The 19,763-nt window shown below is 36.6% G+C and overlaps 1 protein-coding gene across 4 annotated transcripts in view; it reads left to right on the top strand.

The window, feature by feature from the left end:
• SYT14 (synaptotagmin 14) overlaps positions 1–17,385 on the top strand; it is an 87,299-nt gene extending 69,914 nt beyond the window's left edge. For 2 of the 4 annotated variants that reach the window (XM_021547607.3, XM_021547604.3), the window contains 3 exons: positions 3,441–3,630; positions 6,561–6,617; positions 7,759–17,385. In XM_021547607.3, coding sequence (XP_021403282.1) covers positions 3,441–3,630; positions 6,561–6,617; positions 7,759–8,072 — 561 coding nt within the window. In that variant the 3' untranslated portion in view covers positions 8,073–17,385. The remainder of the gene's footprint in view (positions 1–3,440; positions 3,631–6,560; positions 6,618–7,758) is intronic. The other 2 variants (XM_021547605.3, XM_077781897.1) reach the window with 1 other exon arrangement.
• The last annotated feature ends 2,378 nt before the right edge of the window (positions 17,386–19,763 follow it).

Raw genomic sequence — 19,763 nt, 5'->3', positions numbered from 1 at the left:
TTGTACCAATGAGCAATTTCAGTGTTAATATTTTACAATTTCACACTTGATTTTGAAGGTTGTCTTTTGATCAGGTAAAAGTGTAACTTCTTTTCTGTCTTTTTTTCTTGATGAGTTTGTTAGTGCTCTTCTAGAATTCTGACTTGTGTAAACAGAAAAAAACCCCTCTAAACAAAAACTTCAATGAAGCTGTGATTTCCACTTCTAGTGCAGCATATGACTTAGCACTAAGTCAGGTTACTTACCCACAGATGTCATTGTCATGGAGTATCCTCCTAAAACAATGACTGGATTTTCACAATGTGAACAATAAACTCTTTGCTGCAGAAAATACTTTCGAGAAGACATCTAATAATACTCAATATCTCTGCTTTTAACTTTGTCTTGCAATGGAAAGTCTTTCTTTAGTTGTTGATCTGAGCCCAGTTGATCTCAGCTGTCTCTTGCGATTCATGATTCTGGTTTCTTCTCTTCCTTATAACATTTTTGTTTTCTTTTAAAAGAAAACTGACAAAATGCAATCTTGCTCTCCCCTTTGCCTCAGGTCTTTTACATACTTGTCCCTAAATCCTCTGTTTTCTTCCTTGTTATAGCCACAGAAAGTATACTTTTGTTAATGTTGTTTTAATTTTTTTTTTTTTACCCAGTAAAATCATTCTGTCTTCTAATCTGCTTAATTTTCCTTCTTAACATTTCACTTTCTCTTGTACTGGGATTTTCCAGTTCATAACCATTTGGGTCAGCATGAAACAAAAAGAATTTAAGGTTCAGTTATTTTAGAGTGAAAAGGAAAACTAAGTGCTGTTTAGATTTTTCCTTTAGTGGATTTGATTGCTTTATTTTCATGTCTTGTCTATGTCCCCACAGTTTTGTAGGAAGGAGATCCATAAGTTTATTATAAAATAAGGATTAAACAACATTAATTTGTTTTTCTCAAACCTGCAAAAATAATTTGGCTTAGAAAATATTGTAGGAGAATATTTAAGTTAGATGCTCTCTCCAGATTTTCATTTAGCTTACATCTACCAGTTCTTTCTGTGCAACACTTCTAAGGTACAGTCATTTAGTTCCATTTCCATCCACTTAGAGTTCTGAAGCATCACTGTGGTCTTCTCAACCCACCATTCAGCTGGTGTGATCTTTTTGCTTGGCCTTGAAAAAGGCAGTCTTGTCCTTCTCCTTTCTACTCCAGATTCTGCTGTAAAGGAATGATATTTCTAGCCCATGCATATGTACCTTTGGAATACCACAAATTTGATTTTTCAATTATTTTCCTCCTTCCTATTACACCACACAGAAGCTACTTGTCTTCTTTTTCCTGGTACTTCAGGACTCATTTCTGCTCAGTAGTCACTCATTTACTATTCACTGTTTTTAACAGGCTAAACCTTACTCTGATACCCAGTGTAGTGAGTTTGACTCTGTCATAAACTGGTTTCTAAGTCCCTTTTAGGACATCAGTAACTGTACAAATAAATCCAATTAGGAGAAGGTGCTATCATCACCTTCTCTCAGCATGTCAAAACCCTTGGAGGATTTGAGGACAGTGTAACTCAGCTGCCTTCTTTGTGTTGCATCTTTTTTTTTTGTGGGCTTGCAGCATGATCTCAATCAAATTTGAGACCTGAGCTTTGAACAGTGTCAGGTGGACTGTGCTAAAATTCCTCGCTCAAAAAAAAAAAAAAAGGAAAAAAGGGTGAACAAGCACCATGGGGATAACGTGTTAGAATTTTAAAAGACCAGAAAGCTTAAGTAATAGCTGCTGTTGTGAACAGGCTGGGGCTTTCAAGTGTGCAGTGTATACTGTGATTGCTGAATGAAGTCATCTTTCTTTTAAACTTTCCATTTTGTTCCTTCTGTTGAAGTTAGGAATCAAAAGTTTCCTGTTCTATGAATGACAAGAATCAGAGAATGAATGTATATTTGTAATTCATTTTCAGCAATTAACAATTTGCAAGCAGTTTGAAATTTATTCTTGACGTTGAATAAAGAGCTGTTGGAGAAATAACCAAAGATTTAATTTGCAGCTTGGGAGAGGGAAGTCAGAGAAATTTGTTGAGGTCCTTCTTCAGTAGTAAGAATACATTTGCTAACAACAGTGAATGTTTAATAATGAGAAACTGGATTGCTACTTGAAACTTTTACTAGACTTTTGGGAAATGTTCTGTTGAAAAGAACTCGTTAAAATGTCAATAAAAGGGGTGTTATTGTAGGTATCATGTCTTCTATAATTTGAGTTTCTATAATGCATGTGAGCTTTGTATGTCAGCTGAAGTTACTTGCTTATAAAGTTAACATTTATCTGGATGAGGATTTGTGCTATTTAGGTTTTGGGTCTGATCTTATGCCCATGTCAGCTGTTGCTGGAAATGATAGAGACATTTGGAATGTGGAAGAATCAGCTTCACAATATCATCATGACTTTTTGGAAGAGTGATGCCAGGTTCCCAAATAAGTCAAGCCATATTTGCAAAATCTGTAGACCCAATTTACATTTTTTCTGAGAGAATCATAAAAGGATGTGCTGATAATTCAAAAGTATATCCTCAGTTACCAAATACATTGTCATTCCATTGGCTACTTGCCACCCAGATTTTTGTTTTCTGTGGTATCACTCTTATGTGCTAGTGCAAATAAAAATAGGAATGGCCATGGTGTGATTAGCATGGCAGTGTAAAGAAAGTATTTTTTTTTCCTTTTTTTTATGGCCAATAATGAGGAGTTTAAATGATAAAAGTTAGTAATAGAAGCTCGCATTAAAGATGTGATGTAGTGAGAATGCATGAAAGATCTAAATTTTTGGAAGCTTTCAGGGTGGAAATCAAAGCATTGCTTCCTGAGATTTGGATGGCATTATTCTTTTCCCACCCAAGACAATGGGACTATTGCAGTTCTGTGTCCCTGGATCCAGTTAAATTCCTTGTAAGCTAATTTATGCTAGACAGAGTGCATTTTTCTAATTGCATGTGTTCTGTTATTTTGCTACTCATAAATTCTCAGGATGTAATAACCTTTACAAAGGATGAATAAGAATTTTCTGCAGTTTATTATCTTCAAGGTTCCACTGGTGTTCCCTATTTTTTGGAAAGTAAAAGATCCAAGTTTTAATGTTTTCCAGGATGCTGACAAATTATGTTACAGGTCTTGCCTTAGAAATTGAAGTAAATAGGAATTATAAAGGCTGTTCTTCATCTTCTGGTGTTATTTCTCCTTAATCATGAAGCACCTAATAATTGTTTTAATTTCAGACCACCTTATTATTACCTCTACCACGTGCAAATTAAATATATACTAAGAATGTACATTTCTTACTGGGTGATTGAATGAAACTTGTTATTGTGACTAAGTTGCTTTCAGAATTTTCTGTGCATTATTGTAAAAATTGACTTGCCAGTAACCTTGTTCTAAAAGACACACAGAACTTTTAATCTGTTTTATAGGGTTGTGACTCTCAAATGAGCATGTCAGAAGTGTCCTGCAGTGAAAGTACCTCCTCTTGTCAGTCACTGGTACATGGCTCAGCTCCAGAAATCCTTATTGGCCTCCTTTATAATGCTACAACTGGAAGATTATCAGCAGAAGTGATAAAAGGCAGCCACTTCAAAAACTTGGCAGCAAACAGACCACCCAGTGAGTCAAAATCTTTTTTTCATCCTAATGCTTCTGTACTGGTGGGGCTCTCGGTAGCAAGGACTTCAATCTCATCACTTAGTCTTACCCAATCAAAATGAAATAGAGCAATCATCAACTAATCTGTTTCATGTTTTATATTTCTAGTCAGTTGGGAAATAGCAAAAATCTAAAATTCAAAATATTAATTGTAAGTTGACAAGCCTGTTTTAATTTTTCATGATGACTGACTAATAAATTACCTTTATCATAATGATTAATTGCTAAATTACTAATGCCTCACATCACAGGCCAAGAATAAAAAAAGTCAGTGTTTAAAGAGAAAGTACATGCCAGTTAATATTAATATAAACATTCTGATCAGTTATTGCTGTCCCTGGAGGGGTTGATACTGCAGTCTTTAATTGCCTATGTGCCTGTATATATGTGGTAATATATGTAATTTGGGAATGTCAGTAAAGACAAGGAGCAACCACTTGAGGCCTTTGGCATATTTACTGTACAGGAGGAATGTTCAGCATCAGAAAGGACTTGAATTGTGTCTTCAAGCATTTGTTCAAAAATACACGTGTGAAATATCTATGAACTTTATATACTTCTTAAGTGGAGCCAGATGGAATGTCACAGGGAGAGAATGTTGTTATTGGCTCTAGCTCTTTGATATAGCTTGAGAAAGTTCAATAACAAGATTATTTTTCTTTTTTCTATTTTTTAAATGATTTTTATTGTTTGTAAGATGGTGTGTCTGATTTGCACAAGTGTAAATAAGAAATGCTCACCTGTTCCTTTTGATTTTGTCAGGAGGCTCAGGTTTTAGCTACTCTTTCTGGTTTTAAGCCCCAGATTAGTATGGCACTAGCAGATTATCTATTACTGGATTATGTACTAAACTGCCAACATTTTGTAAGTGGTTTGCACATCTCACTTTGTCTTCAGAGTTTAGGAAGTAAGCCAGAGTTGATACTGATGTTCTCTCCTCTTTCTCATTTTCTTGACCCATGTTTATTCTATTCCAAGTTGGCTCACCTTACTCTGCTGTGCCTTCTCTATACTTTTCACGCTGACAGAGCCAGACTTTGTTAACATGGCCAGAGAAGGAAGGCAACAGATGAATCTCTAATACTTTTACATAGTTGGGTAGCTGCGCCAGAGTCACCAGTTTGGAGACAAAGTATAGAAACAGATGGTGAAAGCCAAAGAGGTCCAAGGACCCTAGGGTATGGGAAGAAATTAAAGTGGGAGAAGAGATCATGTGTTCCCTTAAAGAAAAAACAGATTCTTATCTTTCTGGAATGTCAGAGATGGCCAGTTTTGATTTAATATTTAGAATATGCAAGGTAGGAGGGGTTCAGTACTTGTTTTGAAAACAGAGATGCTCATTCCCCAGTATGTTAATTCCCAAAATGTGCTCAGTGAGCCCATGCTGTGTAGCTAGCAGTGGTGAGTGTCACTGGGGTCAAAAGCCTGTTTCAGATTGCAAGAAAGGAGTATAGAACATGGCACGTAGCCCTGTAAAACCATGTTCTGTCTAACCTTTTTGGAGGGAAGAGCTTCCATGCTACCTTTTGTCCCTGTGAAGGATAGGGGGAAGATTTGATATTCGTAATAACAATAGTCCAGTTCTGTAAAGACAAATGTGGGTTCAGAGTTCTGCTGTTTCTAGACAGCTGGAAACTGATGATCATGGACATCTGCCAGCCTCAATCTGTGCCATCATTTCCACAAAAGGAAAACTAAGGCCTGTAGAGATGAGGATGATGATGAGGATGATGATGATGATGGTGAAATATCCTGGTCACATTTGTTGTTTGGACTATCAGTGGTCCAGAATCCTAGGAAGTGTTGCAAAGTATATGAACAGTTCAGTTTTTATTCATGTATTGAGGAACTGTGATAGAAATGGAAGCAATTACTCTTTCCCACATTTCTGTAGTCTAGGGCTTGGGAACTTACGAATTTTTGTGAAGTGCTACTGCAGCAAATACAAACTAAATACTAAATTTGTACTTCTTGCTAGTACATGCTCCTCTACTGCATATTTATATTACATGATAACTCATTTAGCAATTGAGTACAGGCAAATGGGCCAAATCCTGCAGACAGTAACAGTGGATGTGTCTTCTTTGTTTCTCTGTGTGACAGTTAATATTTTTGCCTCAGAAGAAGATGCTTCTCAGTTTTTCTTAAGGTTTAGTTGAAACAGGGTATGAGCTTTTGCATATTAAATGCATGTGTGTGTATGCATGCACACACACATTAAATCCATAGATATGGGGATTTTAATAAGCAAGATCTTTACATCCTAAATAGAGACCCATTGCTGAATTTCAGATATAAGTATCTCTCAGCTCTTTTTAGAGATTACCTGAGTCATTCTTCTGCTTAAGTTCATCACTACTCAATAACTGAAGTATTACAATCAAATAGCAATAACTAGAAAAGCTAAGGGCAAAACCAGCTTGGTTTTCAGTTTAATTATTTTTCATTTTATTGCTTTTAATATATGAAATTGAATTACTTTAATGTGCAGTTTTTCTAAATATGCTGGAGTTTGCATGAAAAAGCATAAGGTTTGACAAGGATATCGTGATTTTTTACCCAATCTGCTATAACTTAATCATTTGCAGGATTCTTGCTATGGTAAGTGTGGCTTAGAATCCAGTGTCTGTTAGTCCTGAGATAACCCATTATGTAAGCCATGTAATTCTTGTTACAGATTACACCAAAACTGCAAAAAATTTCCATTTCATTGAATTTTACCTAACAATCCTTTTGTTCAGTCCTTTTTCTGATCTATGCTGTTAAGGTTTCATGTTCTTCCACTCCAGTGAATAGTGTTTCCTCTTAAACTTTAACCTTTTATCCTCTCTCACCCAACTATTGACATCTGGTCATTATTTCTTTTACTGCTTTCCACCCCCTGTTGTCAGACGGACTGTTCTGTTGTCTAAAACACTTGATAGGTGGACAGGTTTATATAATCCGAGGTGAGTTCCTGTAGAAACTAATTGGATGTTGTCTTTTTCATGCAAAAGAAACCTGCCAGCAGTAAAATATCCACAGCTGCCTACCATACCAGTTTATAAAAGTATATGTTTATTTTTTGTGGCACTCTCTAATGCAAAAGTTGCATTTATCTCTGATTATGGATGTTGGGGTTTCAGTGTACCTGCAAAGTGAAAATACTCAATGTGTTATTTAACATAAACTCCAACCTTTAATTGATATTATCCATTAATATGAAAATATAGGAATAAAAATTAAACACGAGATTGTTTTATACAAGTTTATTTTTCCTATAATTAGTTAACTTCATGAAATGTACATCCTTCAGCAGGAACATGGCTTGGTGCTTTTAGTCCAATGAAAGTTGACATTTAAAAACAAGGGTTTATACCCAAATGTTAACATAAATGTGTGATAACTACATTACTTCCATCAGCTTCTGAAATGTATGCTTAAAAGCACCATACAAGCTACTTTTTGAACAATCATCTTGAATTATGCAAAAACTTGCTTTTCTTTAAACATGCAGTAAATGTATTCCTTCATGAATCTCGGAAATAATAGGGTTCTTTGTATTGTGTAAACTGCCATCTTTGAATGCACTTTGCTACATTTTGGTTTTCAAAATAAATAAAACTGAAAAGCCCAAAATGAGAACCACATCCATGCAGAGATTATTCTTAAGCATTTTATCCTGGCTGTTTTGATATCATCGCTGCATTTTGACATGATTTTTTTTCCCCGTCTTCATTAATTGCCTTTATTCCACTTTGTTTATCCATATTCTTTGAAATTTCAGTGGTATGCTTACAGTGTTGTGGCTAGTTGGAGCTTGCTAAGTGTTAATGCAATTTAAGTTTTTGTAGGCTAAACAAGGGGGGGTCAATGGGAAGAGGATTATGAGGTATACCTTTAACTTAACACATGTACATAGTGCTGGAGCTAGTTCATTTGTTAGTGTGTTTGTAATATTTTGTTTACTTGTCACCTCTCCATGTGTCTCAACTAAGCTGTCTACAGCCATCCTGGTATACACCATATCCTTGCTCTCTATAAAAACCTCATTCTCCAAATCTTTGGTTCCGAGGTATCTGACGTTCCGTGATGTGGCTTCTTTCGTAGATACGTATGTTAAGTTAACACTGCTGAACTCCATGGGGCAGGAGATGTCCAAATGCAAAACTTCGATCCGCCGAGGGCAGCCGAACCCCGTGTACAAGGAAACCTTCGTCTTCCAGGTGGCACTGTTCCAGCTCTCGGACGTCACGCTCATCCTCTCCGTGTACAATAAGCGCAGCATGAAGCGGAAAGAGATGATAGGCTGGATTTCCTTAGGTCTCAACAGCTCAGGAGAAGACGAACTCAACCACTGGACTGAAATGAAGGAATCTAAAGGACAGCAAGTGTGTAGATGGCATACTTTACTGGAATCGTAATGGATGGCAGAAAGTGCAGCCGTGGTTCTAAGGGAGCTTGTTCTCCTGGAAGATGATCATCCCTGGTCACATCAGCAGATTCGCTGTGGGAGTAAAAAATGGAAATTGCGGTCAACATTCCATCGTAAAGGATGCACAACCTGCAAAATGGTGGGATTTAATATAGAATCTTCACTTGGTGTCATGAACTTCCTTGGTGTCAGAGGACCCTTGCTGAACACAGATCCGATAGCAGTCCCTTCCCCATCCACCTGACGGTGTATTTGTTTGGGTTTGTTTTGTGGTTTTCAATTCAGAAACATTTTGTGAGAGGTTCTCCAAATTAATGTAAGCTCCTCCTTGTGTACCTTTTGTATTGCTTTAATACTGTAGCTTCTGACCTGCCTGCATTCAGATTAAAGGTCAATAGTTTGCACTTTGAGAAAAAGTTAATGGTCTGTAAAGCAAAAGCAAAAAAATAAGAAAAAACACTGGTGAAAGAACACTTAATAATATAGCAAATAGAAATATACTGTTGTTTTGCACTGAGTTTCTTTCCAGGAGCTTGGTAAAGTAAGTTTTCACTTTTTGATATGCAGTTGGTTTGAAAAATACTGGCATTTGGGCATCAGGTGAGCTTTGACATCAAACTAATGTTTCTTCAATCTGTGACAGGAACAAGCTCTATATATGGCAAAAAATGGGTTTTTCCCTCTTGCCTGTACTTCTGCCTAATCCAAAGAGACCAGATCATCAGTTTGGTCCCTTCCAAAACTCCTTAGACAGGTTGTACTGTAAAACTATGTAACTTTCTGTTGAAAGCACTTCCTCTATTCATGTATTCCAATGTAGGAAGCTCATAGAGCACGACTTTACTAAAATATATTTTCATTAAACAAATTGATACAGGTTTGTTTAAAATGTCAGCAGTTGTAAGTTAGGTTGAAAGACTGTGAAGGAAGTAGCAGCAGTTGAAAAATGAGTGCAAAATACTATGGCTTTGCTTGAAACAGGTATCCATTCAGGTCTTTTGTGAGCTGTTTTAGGCATTACCATATGCTGTTTGTTGGAAGTAGAGAACAGACCAGGGGTTTTAACCTTTCTTCTTGAAGAAGAGAACATCAGTAAGTTATTTTTCTAGTGATTTGCCAGCAGCTGAACGAATGTTCACACACAAAATAGAAGTTTGCTTTGCTTATGTTCAGGTTGGGAAACACAGCTTTCTAATGATGCAGTTGTGAAGCTGCACTATCACCAGATAAACACTCATGGCATCCACCAAAACTGGGGAAATACCAGTGCTTCTGAGGTTCCTATTTGTCCCAAAGCCTTTAGCTGGATTCACACTAATTTATTGACAGCTGAATCTAATTAATATTACTAAAAATATGCATTACTGAATAAATGTATTTTTAAAAAGCTTCCCAATTTAAATATTCTTTTTGCTTATAATTACAAGTTTTGTTTCTTTTTAATTGTTCCTGTAAAGAGAACGAGCAATTTCTTTTTTCTTATAAATGGAAGTGATGTCTTAATAATATGAGACCTCATTCACTCTTCTAGCACTTGGTGGGTAGCAGAGTAAGTTTTGGATTTTGTTGAGACTATTGGTGTTAGTCTCAAGTGTTCTCATTAAGACAGACGTGTTCCTCTTGAATTCCTTTATAATACCTTTGAACAATCCTGGCTTTTGGGGTATACAGACAGTCAAGTACAATGAGACTGGGGATGCTGCATATGCTGTAATAAAGATATCTCACGTGGTTCTCAAATTCTCTCACTATTTAACAATTTCATTAAGTCCTTTTTAAAGGATTTTGCAATTCCACATCTTGGTTTATTTCGTGTCGTTAGAGTGATTTATTTGCAGAGCCAGGCTTTCAGTTTTTGTTGATTTGAAGACTTAAACATTATTACAGACCTTTGGTTTTTGGGGTTTTTTCCTCCTGATATTGCACTGCTGCTTCATTTACAGAAGCTTTATTTACAAAATACAAATAATGCAAAAACTTTCTTTTTAAACAGGAATGGTCTTGCAGTAATACAATGCAGGTTGTCTCTCTCAGTCACTTTTGTTAGTCCAGTTTGAGAAATGTAATGTTGAGTGTAGAATTTAATACAAAATCAGCATTAATTTAATATGCATAAGGAAAATGCTCAATTTTTCACAATCTTTTCAGCTTTCCATATAATAGAAGCAATGACGTAGAAGCTGTTGTGAAGCAGTTTTCACTGGATGTTGAAGTGCTTTTATCTATTCTGTTTGTGGATATTTAGATGCTCTTTCCTAAAACTGAGAATTGTCTCTTGATGGTTGTCTATTTGTACAGGTTTTGTTATTTAAAGTAATGTACAATATTGAACAGCAAGAACTGGGCAAAATATACAGGTAATTCCAGTGGAGAACATACTTGATATCATCACAGAACAAATGAAGAAGTCAGTTTGGAAGGTTCAGCAAATAACCTCTTACAGAACCAAACTAAACATAACTGTGTCATGATTTGGGTTTCTGTTTGTAGGTTGCATTGCTTCAGCTTTGCATTTTATCATTTAGATTTCCAAGGCACTGAAATCTTAATTGAGACACAACAGAGATTTATGGTGCTCTGCGATGGGCTCATTTGGGAAGAAGAATCTCTCTCTAAGACTCTTTCTAAAGTATCTGGGACCGGTCTATGCTTCACAGAAGAAGGATTGGTTTACTTGGATGTATACTGTGCAGAAGCTAGAAACAGAATGTTTAAAGAATGGAAATGAATGTTTAATTTTGACACAGTAGAACATGGATTTGCTGTGCAAAACCAGTCACATCAATAATTGGATTCACCTTGGGATTTTTGTGAGTTAATTGTAGTACCCCTAGTTGTCATGTTGTTTTTTTCTTCCTAGAACCTATTCTTATGATTTGATTTGTTTGTAATTTTGTTTTTCATTGCTTATGCAAAGCTATACCTTTGTATTTGAAATCTGCCTTCATCTGTTGTGGGTTTTTTAAACCTACATAAGGGCTTGCACACACAGTTGTGGTTTTGTGCATTCAGTTAGGTCTTAAGCATGGAACAGAATTGCTGAAGAACAAAGTATCAGTAACAAATTAGAGGCACTTGTATATTTCCCGGAGCTGACTGTGTTTTCTTCATAGCTTTTTGTTGTTTGCCTTTGTCCAAAAGTACAGTAAGTACTTGAAAAAATGTATCAAATTAGTTACTTTTCTATGTGCCAGCAAACCATGTAGAAATTGCAGATCTTGAATTGAATCTGTTTCCTGTCAGTGTAGCCTTAAATAATTGTAGAACAGTGACGTTCCTACAGATTCTATTCTTGGAAGTATTGCATCCTTTCTGTATATGATCTGTTTGGTTTAGTGCTTACAACATTTCACATAGGTCCTCCTAAAGTAGTATAAATGTGAAAAAGTTGGACAGTTCCTTTCTGTTAAGGGCAAGGCTGTGAAGGGCAGGACAGGCAAGCGTGGAATGAGTGCACCGAAGGAGGAGAGGTTGTGCAGTGCCTGCAGGACATCGCTGTCTCCCACACCCTGTGGAGCAGGAGGACAGCAGAGCCATCCTGCTGCTCCTGCTCAGCCAGGGGCACAGGGAGCCAGGGGAGCTGGAAAGATGCAAAGCTTGGTCTCCATGCTGCTGCCTCCTGCTCAGGATGTGAGATGTCCACGCTGTAGCTGCACTGTGAGGTCTGACTGCAAAGCAAGTCGGAAGTAAGGCAAGGGGTAAGCTCTAATATGGGAGAAATATGACACCATTTCTAAATGAAATGGAAGTCCACTAAACTCATTAGTAATTAGATTTGGAAATTTGGACAGTCCTTGGAATGAACATACGTTCTTTTGTGGGAGCTAAACATTGTTATCAATTTAGAAAATACTTGAGCTGAAAACAAGATTATATGGCATTTACTGTTGGAAATATTTTTGCCTGTAAATTTTTACAATGAATTTTGATGACAGATGCAGTGTCAGCATCAGTACCTTCCAATTTTCACATTTTTGGAGCAATTCTTTTGTTGTCTAAAATTTGTGTTTGTGTTCTTGATTTATTCTCTTTTCTCCCCAATGGCACACTCCTGCAAACTCCCCATGGCCCTGAAAAGCTACCTGTGGCAGTCACTGGACCATAGAGGTAAGGGATACTCTGTACTTTAGGGTACTGATGCAAAATTTATGTCACCTCTCCAACTCACAAAGATTTCTGAAATGCAAACCATCAGTTTTAATATAGCGAACCAGAAGAAGAAAACTTCTTTGAGGGAGACATTTTCATGTAGGTATTGAGTACAGAGCACTCTTACACATCCCAATTCTAACAAAAAGTGTGGGGTAAGATCAGGGAATGAGGTTTGAGGGGAAGCCATTTGGCCTGAGCTGATCCAGCTTGAAACTAAAACAGAATGCCTTTTTGCTGAACTCAGAGTTGTATTGAGCCCTCTACTTACAACATTTTTCTGGAGGAAGAAAAGCTGAGCTGTTTATAGCAGTCTTTAAAATCCTGGCTTCTCACTTGTTTGTAAGGCAGACTGACTTCCTTCTGAAGCTGAATTCTCAATAACAGTTAAACATCCTTTTAATTTTCCCACTGATGTGCATGCCTGCCTGCCTTTAATGTTAGTGAGAGGAACCCATGGGCTTCAAGAGGAGAGCACCTGAAGGTGTGAAGAGCAATAGGACTGGGAGGGTAGAGGGGTGGTACAGCCTGGCACCTGCAACACAGGCAAATATGATTTCAATTATGAATGGAGGCAAAAAGCCAAACATCCAGATACTGTCACAGACTTGTTATTTAATCATTATCTCCTATTTTTGTTTCTTCTTTTCCTCAGCTGTTGCAATATTTTTCAAACATTATTAAAAATGTTAAAGCAGTCCCTAAACATCTTGATCGTTTTAGCTGGAACATTCAGCAATGTTTATTGTTAGAAGGAGCCATCAAGAATCTTCTGATTTTTTGGTCTTTAACTCAACTGCTAGATTTTGTAGTACATTTTGTAGTAGATTACAGATTACTTTGTCCTGATGGTAGTTCTTGAGGGAAGAGTCACAGGAGCATTTCCTTGTCAGTGAATCACCACCACCCATTGAAGAGATGTCATCTGAGAGCAAGGGCATTAAAATAAGAGATGGCTTCTTACAGTAGCAGCAACAGTGACTTAAATTCCTCTCTTGGAACCCTGTGGCCCTTGGAGGGCCCTGCTCAGACAAACTGTGACATGTGAGTTGTGGAGTTCATGCATTCAGAGCAGTGCTGGTCTCCGTGGACATTGTGTGGCTTCTAAACCAGTGTATTTTACAGAGGGTAGGTGGTTTTTTATTTGCCTTGGGTGAGTAGGGCAAGTGCCAACTGTCCTACAGTGACATGGATTAGTTTAGCCTTAAGAACTTATCACTGCCCCTCCTTAAATTCAAGCAGGGTTTCTTCCTTTCTGCAGACTATGCAGAAATCTTATGCACGAGTATCTGCTTATATTATGTCTACCTGAATATGGCACAATTATGAGTGCTGGCAAGCTTAGTTCTTATGTGGTGTGACTGAAGTGATGGGCCTGGTACATGCAGGATCAGGTTTTGCTGTTCAGGCTTATGCTGGATTGATATAGATACATGGTCTTTATGCTAAGGAATGGGCCAGGAGTCAGGAAAGTGACTGGAACTGCTCCTGTAGGAATGAAGATCAGGAGACAGCTCTGCCCAGACAAAAGGCAAAGCTGTCTCATAGCAAGAAGGATTAATTCATTTCCTTGGAAGCATCTACTGGCCGAGCTGGCATAAAGGCCATACTCAGGAGAGCAGAAGCAGTAATACCATACCACTGAAGGAATACCTCATGGACATTCAGGGATGTAATTAATGTCATCCTTTTCTCTCTTGTATCTGAGAACAAGAGTCTTGCCCATTGTATCAATATAATTTCTTCTGTGTTTTGCAAACCCCGTGGACACTGACTGCATGCTGAGGGTCTAAAGTGGATTGCTTTTTAACTTTTGGTCCATTTCCAGAGTGTGAATTTGAATGGATTTGCAGAATGAACTAGAAGTATATTATCATAGCTTTGAGATGTAATCTCTAAGCCATAGTACAAGCAAGGAGCAGGGCTTTGAACCAGTTTTGATGGTCGATTTTACAAATGGCTTACTATGACATTTTAAGAAAATTTATAAGCAGCTGAATGTATTAGGGAATATTTACAAAAAAGGAGATAGAGCAATGATCTTTTTTTACTATACAGCTAGTTTGCTGTCCTTTCCAGTAAACCACCAGGTTCATTAGTGCTCAGTACTGTTTCGTTTATGATAAATGTTTTTAATGTGATTTTCATGACAAAGTGTAATTAGTGAAGCATTTTATTCAATTTTTCCCTTTATTTGCTTTTTTTAAGGAGAGGTTTCTCCTTATATAGTATATATACTTTCTTACAGAGCTTTCTTACCTATTTTTATATAAGATGATTTAACAATGTGAAATTAAATGCTCTATGAGCAAGCTATATCACTGTTAACGCAATCAAAAGTGCTAATATAATGACTAAGGGCCTGAACCTTCTGCCTTTTACTCAGGTCCTGGTTTAACCAGATGTCTTTCATGCTGTGTAGGACCTTTCCCTGTAAGCACTTCCATCTATTTATGGGGATGTCTCAGAGAAAGGCACTATTAACATGAATAACAGTGGTAAAACTGAGCCTCCTCTCCATTCTTAGTGGAACATCTGTCATGAGTAAAGGCTGCTGGCTCTGTCCCAAAATGTAGTTTTAGATTATAGTTCCCTTGATCTTCAGTGATTTTGAACTTGTTTTTCTGGTTACTATAAGCTAATAACTGATCTTAGTGAAGACAAATATTGAATTGTGCTGTTACCAGCAAGATTATTAAAATGTGTTTCACATTTTAATTCATTCTTTCATTCGGATATAAGGAGTTGGATTTGTGAAGCATTATATTGCATAGAGATAGCACACATTCACCACATTTCTAAAAGGTCTGAAATATACAGTATGTAGCATTTTCTTGCATACTTTTATACTGCCTGTACGTCACCGATGCACTCGGTGCCTTCCTTCTTTTGTATGAAACTTAATATGTAGAGAAACTGAAATAATGGTGTGTAAGCAATGTCACTGCAACTGAAGAGATGTCTTAAACTGATTATTCCTAGTCCAGGAGGTTTCAAAGGGCAGTTCAGTTTAACACAATGCATTTCTCTGAATTTGAAGTTTTCTCCTTTCCTTCCTCTCCCCCACCCCTCGTCCAAAAAAACTTCCCCATATGCCTGTTTATTCTTAATTGATTCCTGTGTCTGATGTAAGTCACATGGTGTTAACCAAAGAACCAAGCCTGTTTCTAATTATTTGGACAAATAATGTTTGGACTCACAATTACTTAAAGACAAAAGTTAGATGATGGGTCTCTGTTAAAAAATATAATATAGGCTTCTGTAAATGTGACTCCCAGCTGAGAATTCCAAATACCTCTTTTCTGGCTGGATGTGCATTGTTGTGTCAGTAGCAAAGTGTTTGGGTTGTGTTTCTTGGTGCATTTTAATCAAAATCCTATCACAAACAGAAATATCAGTCAGTAAGTGCTGTTGGATTAGCTTGGTTTACCATGTTCTACCTATATCTCAAGTGTGCTGCTTTAAGAACAGATTTGGCTTTCCTGTGTCTGAAGTCCTGATGTTGTACAATAATTATCTGGTGTATGCTGGTCTCATAGGAACAGACTGATGCTGCATCATATGTACCTTTCCTACCAGTGTCCCTTCATTGTACAACTTCTGTAATATAACACAGGTTTCAACTACTGTTTCAACCTGAAATTCCTTAAATTTCAATGCATGTGTAGCCTTAAACATCTAAGACACCAAGCACAGTTTCAATGGGAATAAATTATATTTGCAAGTCCTGTTTGTCTCAGAAGTAATGGAATTATTTTTATATATCAGTCAAAGACTGTAGAAAATGGGTACATTGCAGTTGTGTTATCAATCATGCTCCTAATTATATGCACAAAAAAAGGCATTTTTGCTAAATGTTTTAGAGGTGAAGCATCAGTGCTCGTTTCCTTTCTTGAATTTATTTTTGTTTTCATATATTCATTTCTGTACAGAACCTTGGTGCCCTTAACTAAACCTGTGACTGATTCACACAGATTTTCAGTATTCCTTGAACTGCTTTTCTTTTCTGTTCCTTTTTAAAATTGAATAAGCAGTAATTAAAATTCCCCTAAAAAAATTCCTTTTTTTTTTTTTAACATTTTGACAGCAACATAATTAGAGCAAATGACTGTTTGCAGCTGTTTATGCAGCTTATTAAAGCCTGAGAACTTTGTTTGAAACTGTCATTATAATGCAGATGAAGACATACATTTCATGGCATTTCAGTCCACATCAGGTGAAGCCAGGAGCTCTGGCGATGAATGTGCAGATCTGCACGTGGTGTGTCCCCAGAGGGATTTATAATTAATGTCACGCTGTATCTACAGTATCTCCAGTTGAGTGTTGTCAGATACTTGTTGTTTTGGTTTCTTTCTTATTACCTAGCAAAAAACTACTTTTATCATTTTTGTGCTACTGTGTATTAATCTTGAGGGTTTCCAGTGTGCAAGATCAGTTTAATGTTGTCAGTTCTCTTTCTGTAAAAAAAAACCCTGGACTTTCAGTGAACACATCCCATTCCTGTTCTGGGGAGAGCCAGAATGCCACCAGCTGGTTTTAGTTGTATTTACCTGTACAGCACAGGTAACTTCAATCCCATGTTAGTTTGATTGAAACATGCTGTAGTATATTTTCAAACCTTGGATCTATCACAACATTATAATAGTCATTTTGCATATCTGAAACTTTGCAGCTGTGGATTTGTATTTTGTTTATCTCTGTGAAATGTAATTTTTGTCAGTTTGACGACTTCGGATATTTCAAAGTATTTTCTGTACGTGAAATCAGCTTTTTGCATGTGAATTTAATTGCTGGAAAATATTTTTAAAAAAGGAAAAATCACTTTTAAAACCTTTTGTTGTCCCTTTCCTTTGGATTTCATTATCTTGTAAACAAAAACAGACTTCACTGTTCAGAAGATAGTAACGTTTGGTCAACTTTTGGAACCACTGTCTGCATTAAAGAAAAAAATATTTTTTAATTTTGGCAAGGTAATCCTAGCCCTCACACACATTTTGGCTCTGTTTACAAATTTCCTAAGTTTCCCTGACTCCCTTTCTGTCCCCTACAGTCTTTGTTGATGTCATGAACCTTCTGCTTAGAGAACTTTAACCAGTGTGACAATGTTCTATACGATGTGTATACTGGCAAATAAAGACACACTCAGGTGATCATTCTGTTTGACTTTTTACAGTTTCCTTCTGGGGTCATCTGTTGTTCTTTGCTTCTTTGTCCCACATGCATTTCTCAGAAAATATCTCATCTAACATATTTATGCTTAACTTCTACTTTCTAAAGAATAAGTAGGATGAAATAATTGAGGTTTGATTTAAACATGAAAAAACACTTGCCACAAGTAACAATGATAATTTTACTGTAACCCAACTTAGGTCTTCTGTACTCTCCTCTGATGATTTTTGTGAAATCTATTAGAAAAAATGGATTTCTGGGCTTTCATGGCAGCTCATCTTTAGGAGGTGTCTGAGTATATATATATGTTTTAATACCTACTAGCATGCATGAAAAAATAGTTGTTAGAACAATTAAAGCATTTTTTCCTATCCTAAACGTGGGAACACTTAGTATAAAAAGCTTTTATTGTTTCTTCCCATTTCTGCAGATGAAAGGAGCATAGCCCAGTGACTTTTATCACATGAAAACGGAGAGAGGGGTGCATTTCTTTGCCATATGATCCTGACTCTCTGGACCATCACCATCTGTGCAAATCCTAAAACTCCTGCAAATAAGATAAAATGGTATTTGCTGCTAAGGCTAGCATTTTCCAAAGGCTGTACAGTTAAAAATAATGTGGCATTCCATATGCAGACAGTAGATATTTGGTGTTTGAGAAACTTTGAACAGAGCACTTGTGACCATATTCTCTAGAAGATGTCCCAAGACCTTTGGTATCCTTGTCTGTCAGAAAAAAACAGTAACCCGGGATGTCTGCCTCTAGATTATATAAGATCTGTTAACAGGTGATGATATGAAAAATACTCACTTTTAAATGAGGATTTGTGGAGCTATGAAAACATGGCAGAATAAGTGACACAGAATCTGTTGATTGATGGTTGGTCACCAATTATGAACAGCCATTTTCTACTCAAAGATCACAGAAAAAAGGGTCACTGTGCAGCTTCAGCTGCATGTGTGGTACCTTGCAGTCACCTATGTTTCATACAAGTAACTGAGCAGAATTGTGTGTAATGCTCATAGTTGGTAATTAGTTTGTTATGAAACAGTAATTGCTTCAGACAGGTAGAGCCAAGTTACATCACTTCTAGGCAGATACTACTTTACCTGTCAAAGGTTTTCTCTGGGTAATTGTCTTCATGTGGCAAATTCCACATTAGATAGTATTTAAAATCCTTTGGAAATCACTACTTACTTGTTTTGAAGGTTGCTGTGGGCAAGGGCTATTTAGCATTTTTCTAGATGAAATTTGTATTTTTTTTTTCTCCAGTATTTTCTGTTTTTACAGTTTTCTATTCATATTAGACATTTCATTTTACTTGTAAATTAGCCCTCCCAAATGAATGACACTCCTGCTAAGGCATTTTGTTACCTGATAATTGTATTGAGTAGCATTTCAGCATAGGGATTCAAGAACCAAATTTACTGTTGTTTTGGCATAAGAATAGTAAGTATAGAAGGAAGAAAAATTGCAGAAATGAAATAAAACCCCATCAAGTAACATCATGCAACAAGTCAGCTGGGTTTTAGATAAATTATTTATTATTATGTTTAAAACCTAATAGGTTTGTATGTTCTGAGTGTAGTTTACACTGGTTTGTTTTCTGCTTAATTAGAAGCCTTACATTTCTTCTTATTAATAATGAAAATCCTCTTGTCAAATTGTGTAAGATCATGTTGAACTAATATGTATGTTTTAGAAGCAGAATAAAATTTCCCCTCATAGCCTTTCATATTATTTAATTGCATTATGCAAAAATTACATTCTGCTTTTAATTTTGCTAGTGTGAAGTAAGAAAACTTCATCCTCCTTTCCTGTCTGAGAAAGTCCTGGTTCTAAGAACTGTGATGAAGAGAGTCCAATCACTGTGGCCCACTGTTTGCAATTAAAGGTTAACTGCAAACAGAAATTCAGAATACCAGACTGACTGAACTTTAGAAATTTAATGAGTGTAGGTGTAAGAGATTATAATAATCAAATCTAAAGTTAGATCCTGTGTATCAGTTCTTGTTGCAGTGGTTCAACAGTTCAGAAAAGGAACAGGCCTAAACATGCCAAAGGAGACCAGAATTGTACTCTGCTGCTAGAGATAAATACACATTTCCCACTTTCATTCCCATTACCATTTTCATCTGCAGAGACCTAAAGTACCAATAGTCTAAAACATCAGTCATGCAAGTCTTTGCTAATTAATGCCTTCACCAGAAAATGTCTGGCATTCTTAGGAAATCAGGGAAATACAGAATGCAGAATTCATTCATATTTATATTTAAAAAAAAATAGGCAGGAAACGGAAAAGCCACATAATCAGCTGTTTGATAAAGCTCCAAATCAGTCAGCTAGGCTAAAGGTCATGAA

Source organism: Lonchura striata, chromosome 3, assembly GCF_046129695.1.
Source record: "Lonchura striata isolate bLonStr1 chromosome 3, bLonStr1.mat, whole genome shotgun sequence".
In the NCBI taxonomy this organism is placed as follows: domain Eukaryota; kingdom Metazoa; phylum Chordata; class Aves; order Passeriformes; family Estrildidae; genus Lonchura; species Lonchura striata.
The sequence above is the reverse complement of the archived record's forward strand: the minus strand, read 5'-3'. Positions and strand labels throughout refer to the sequence as shown.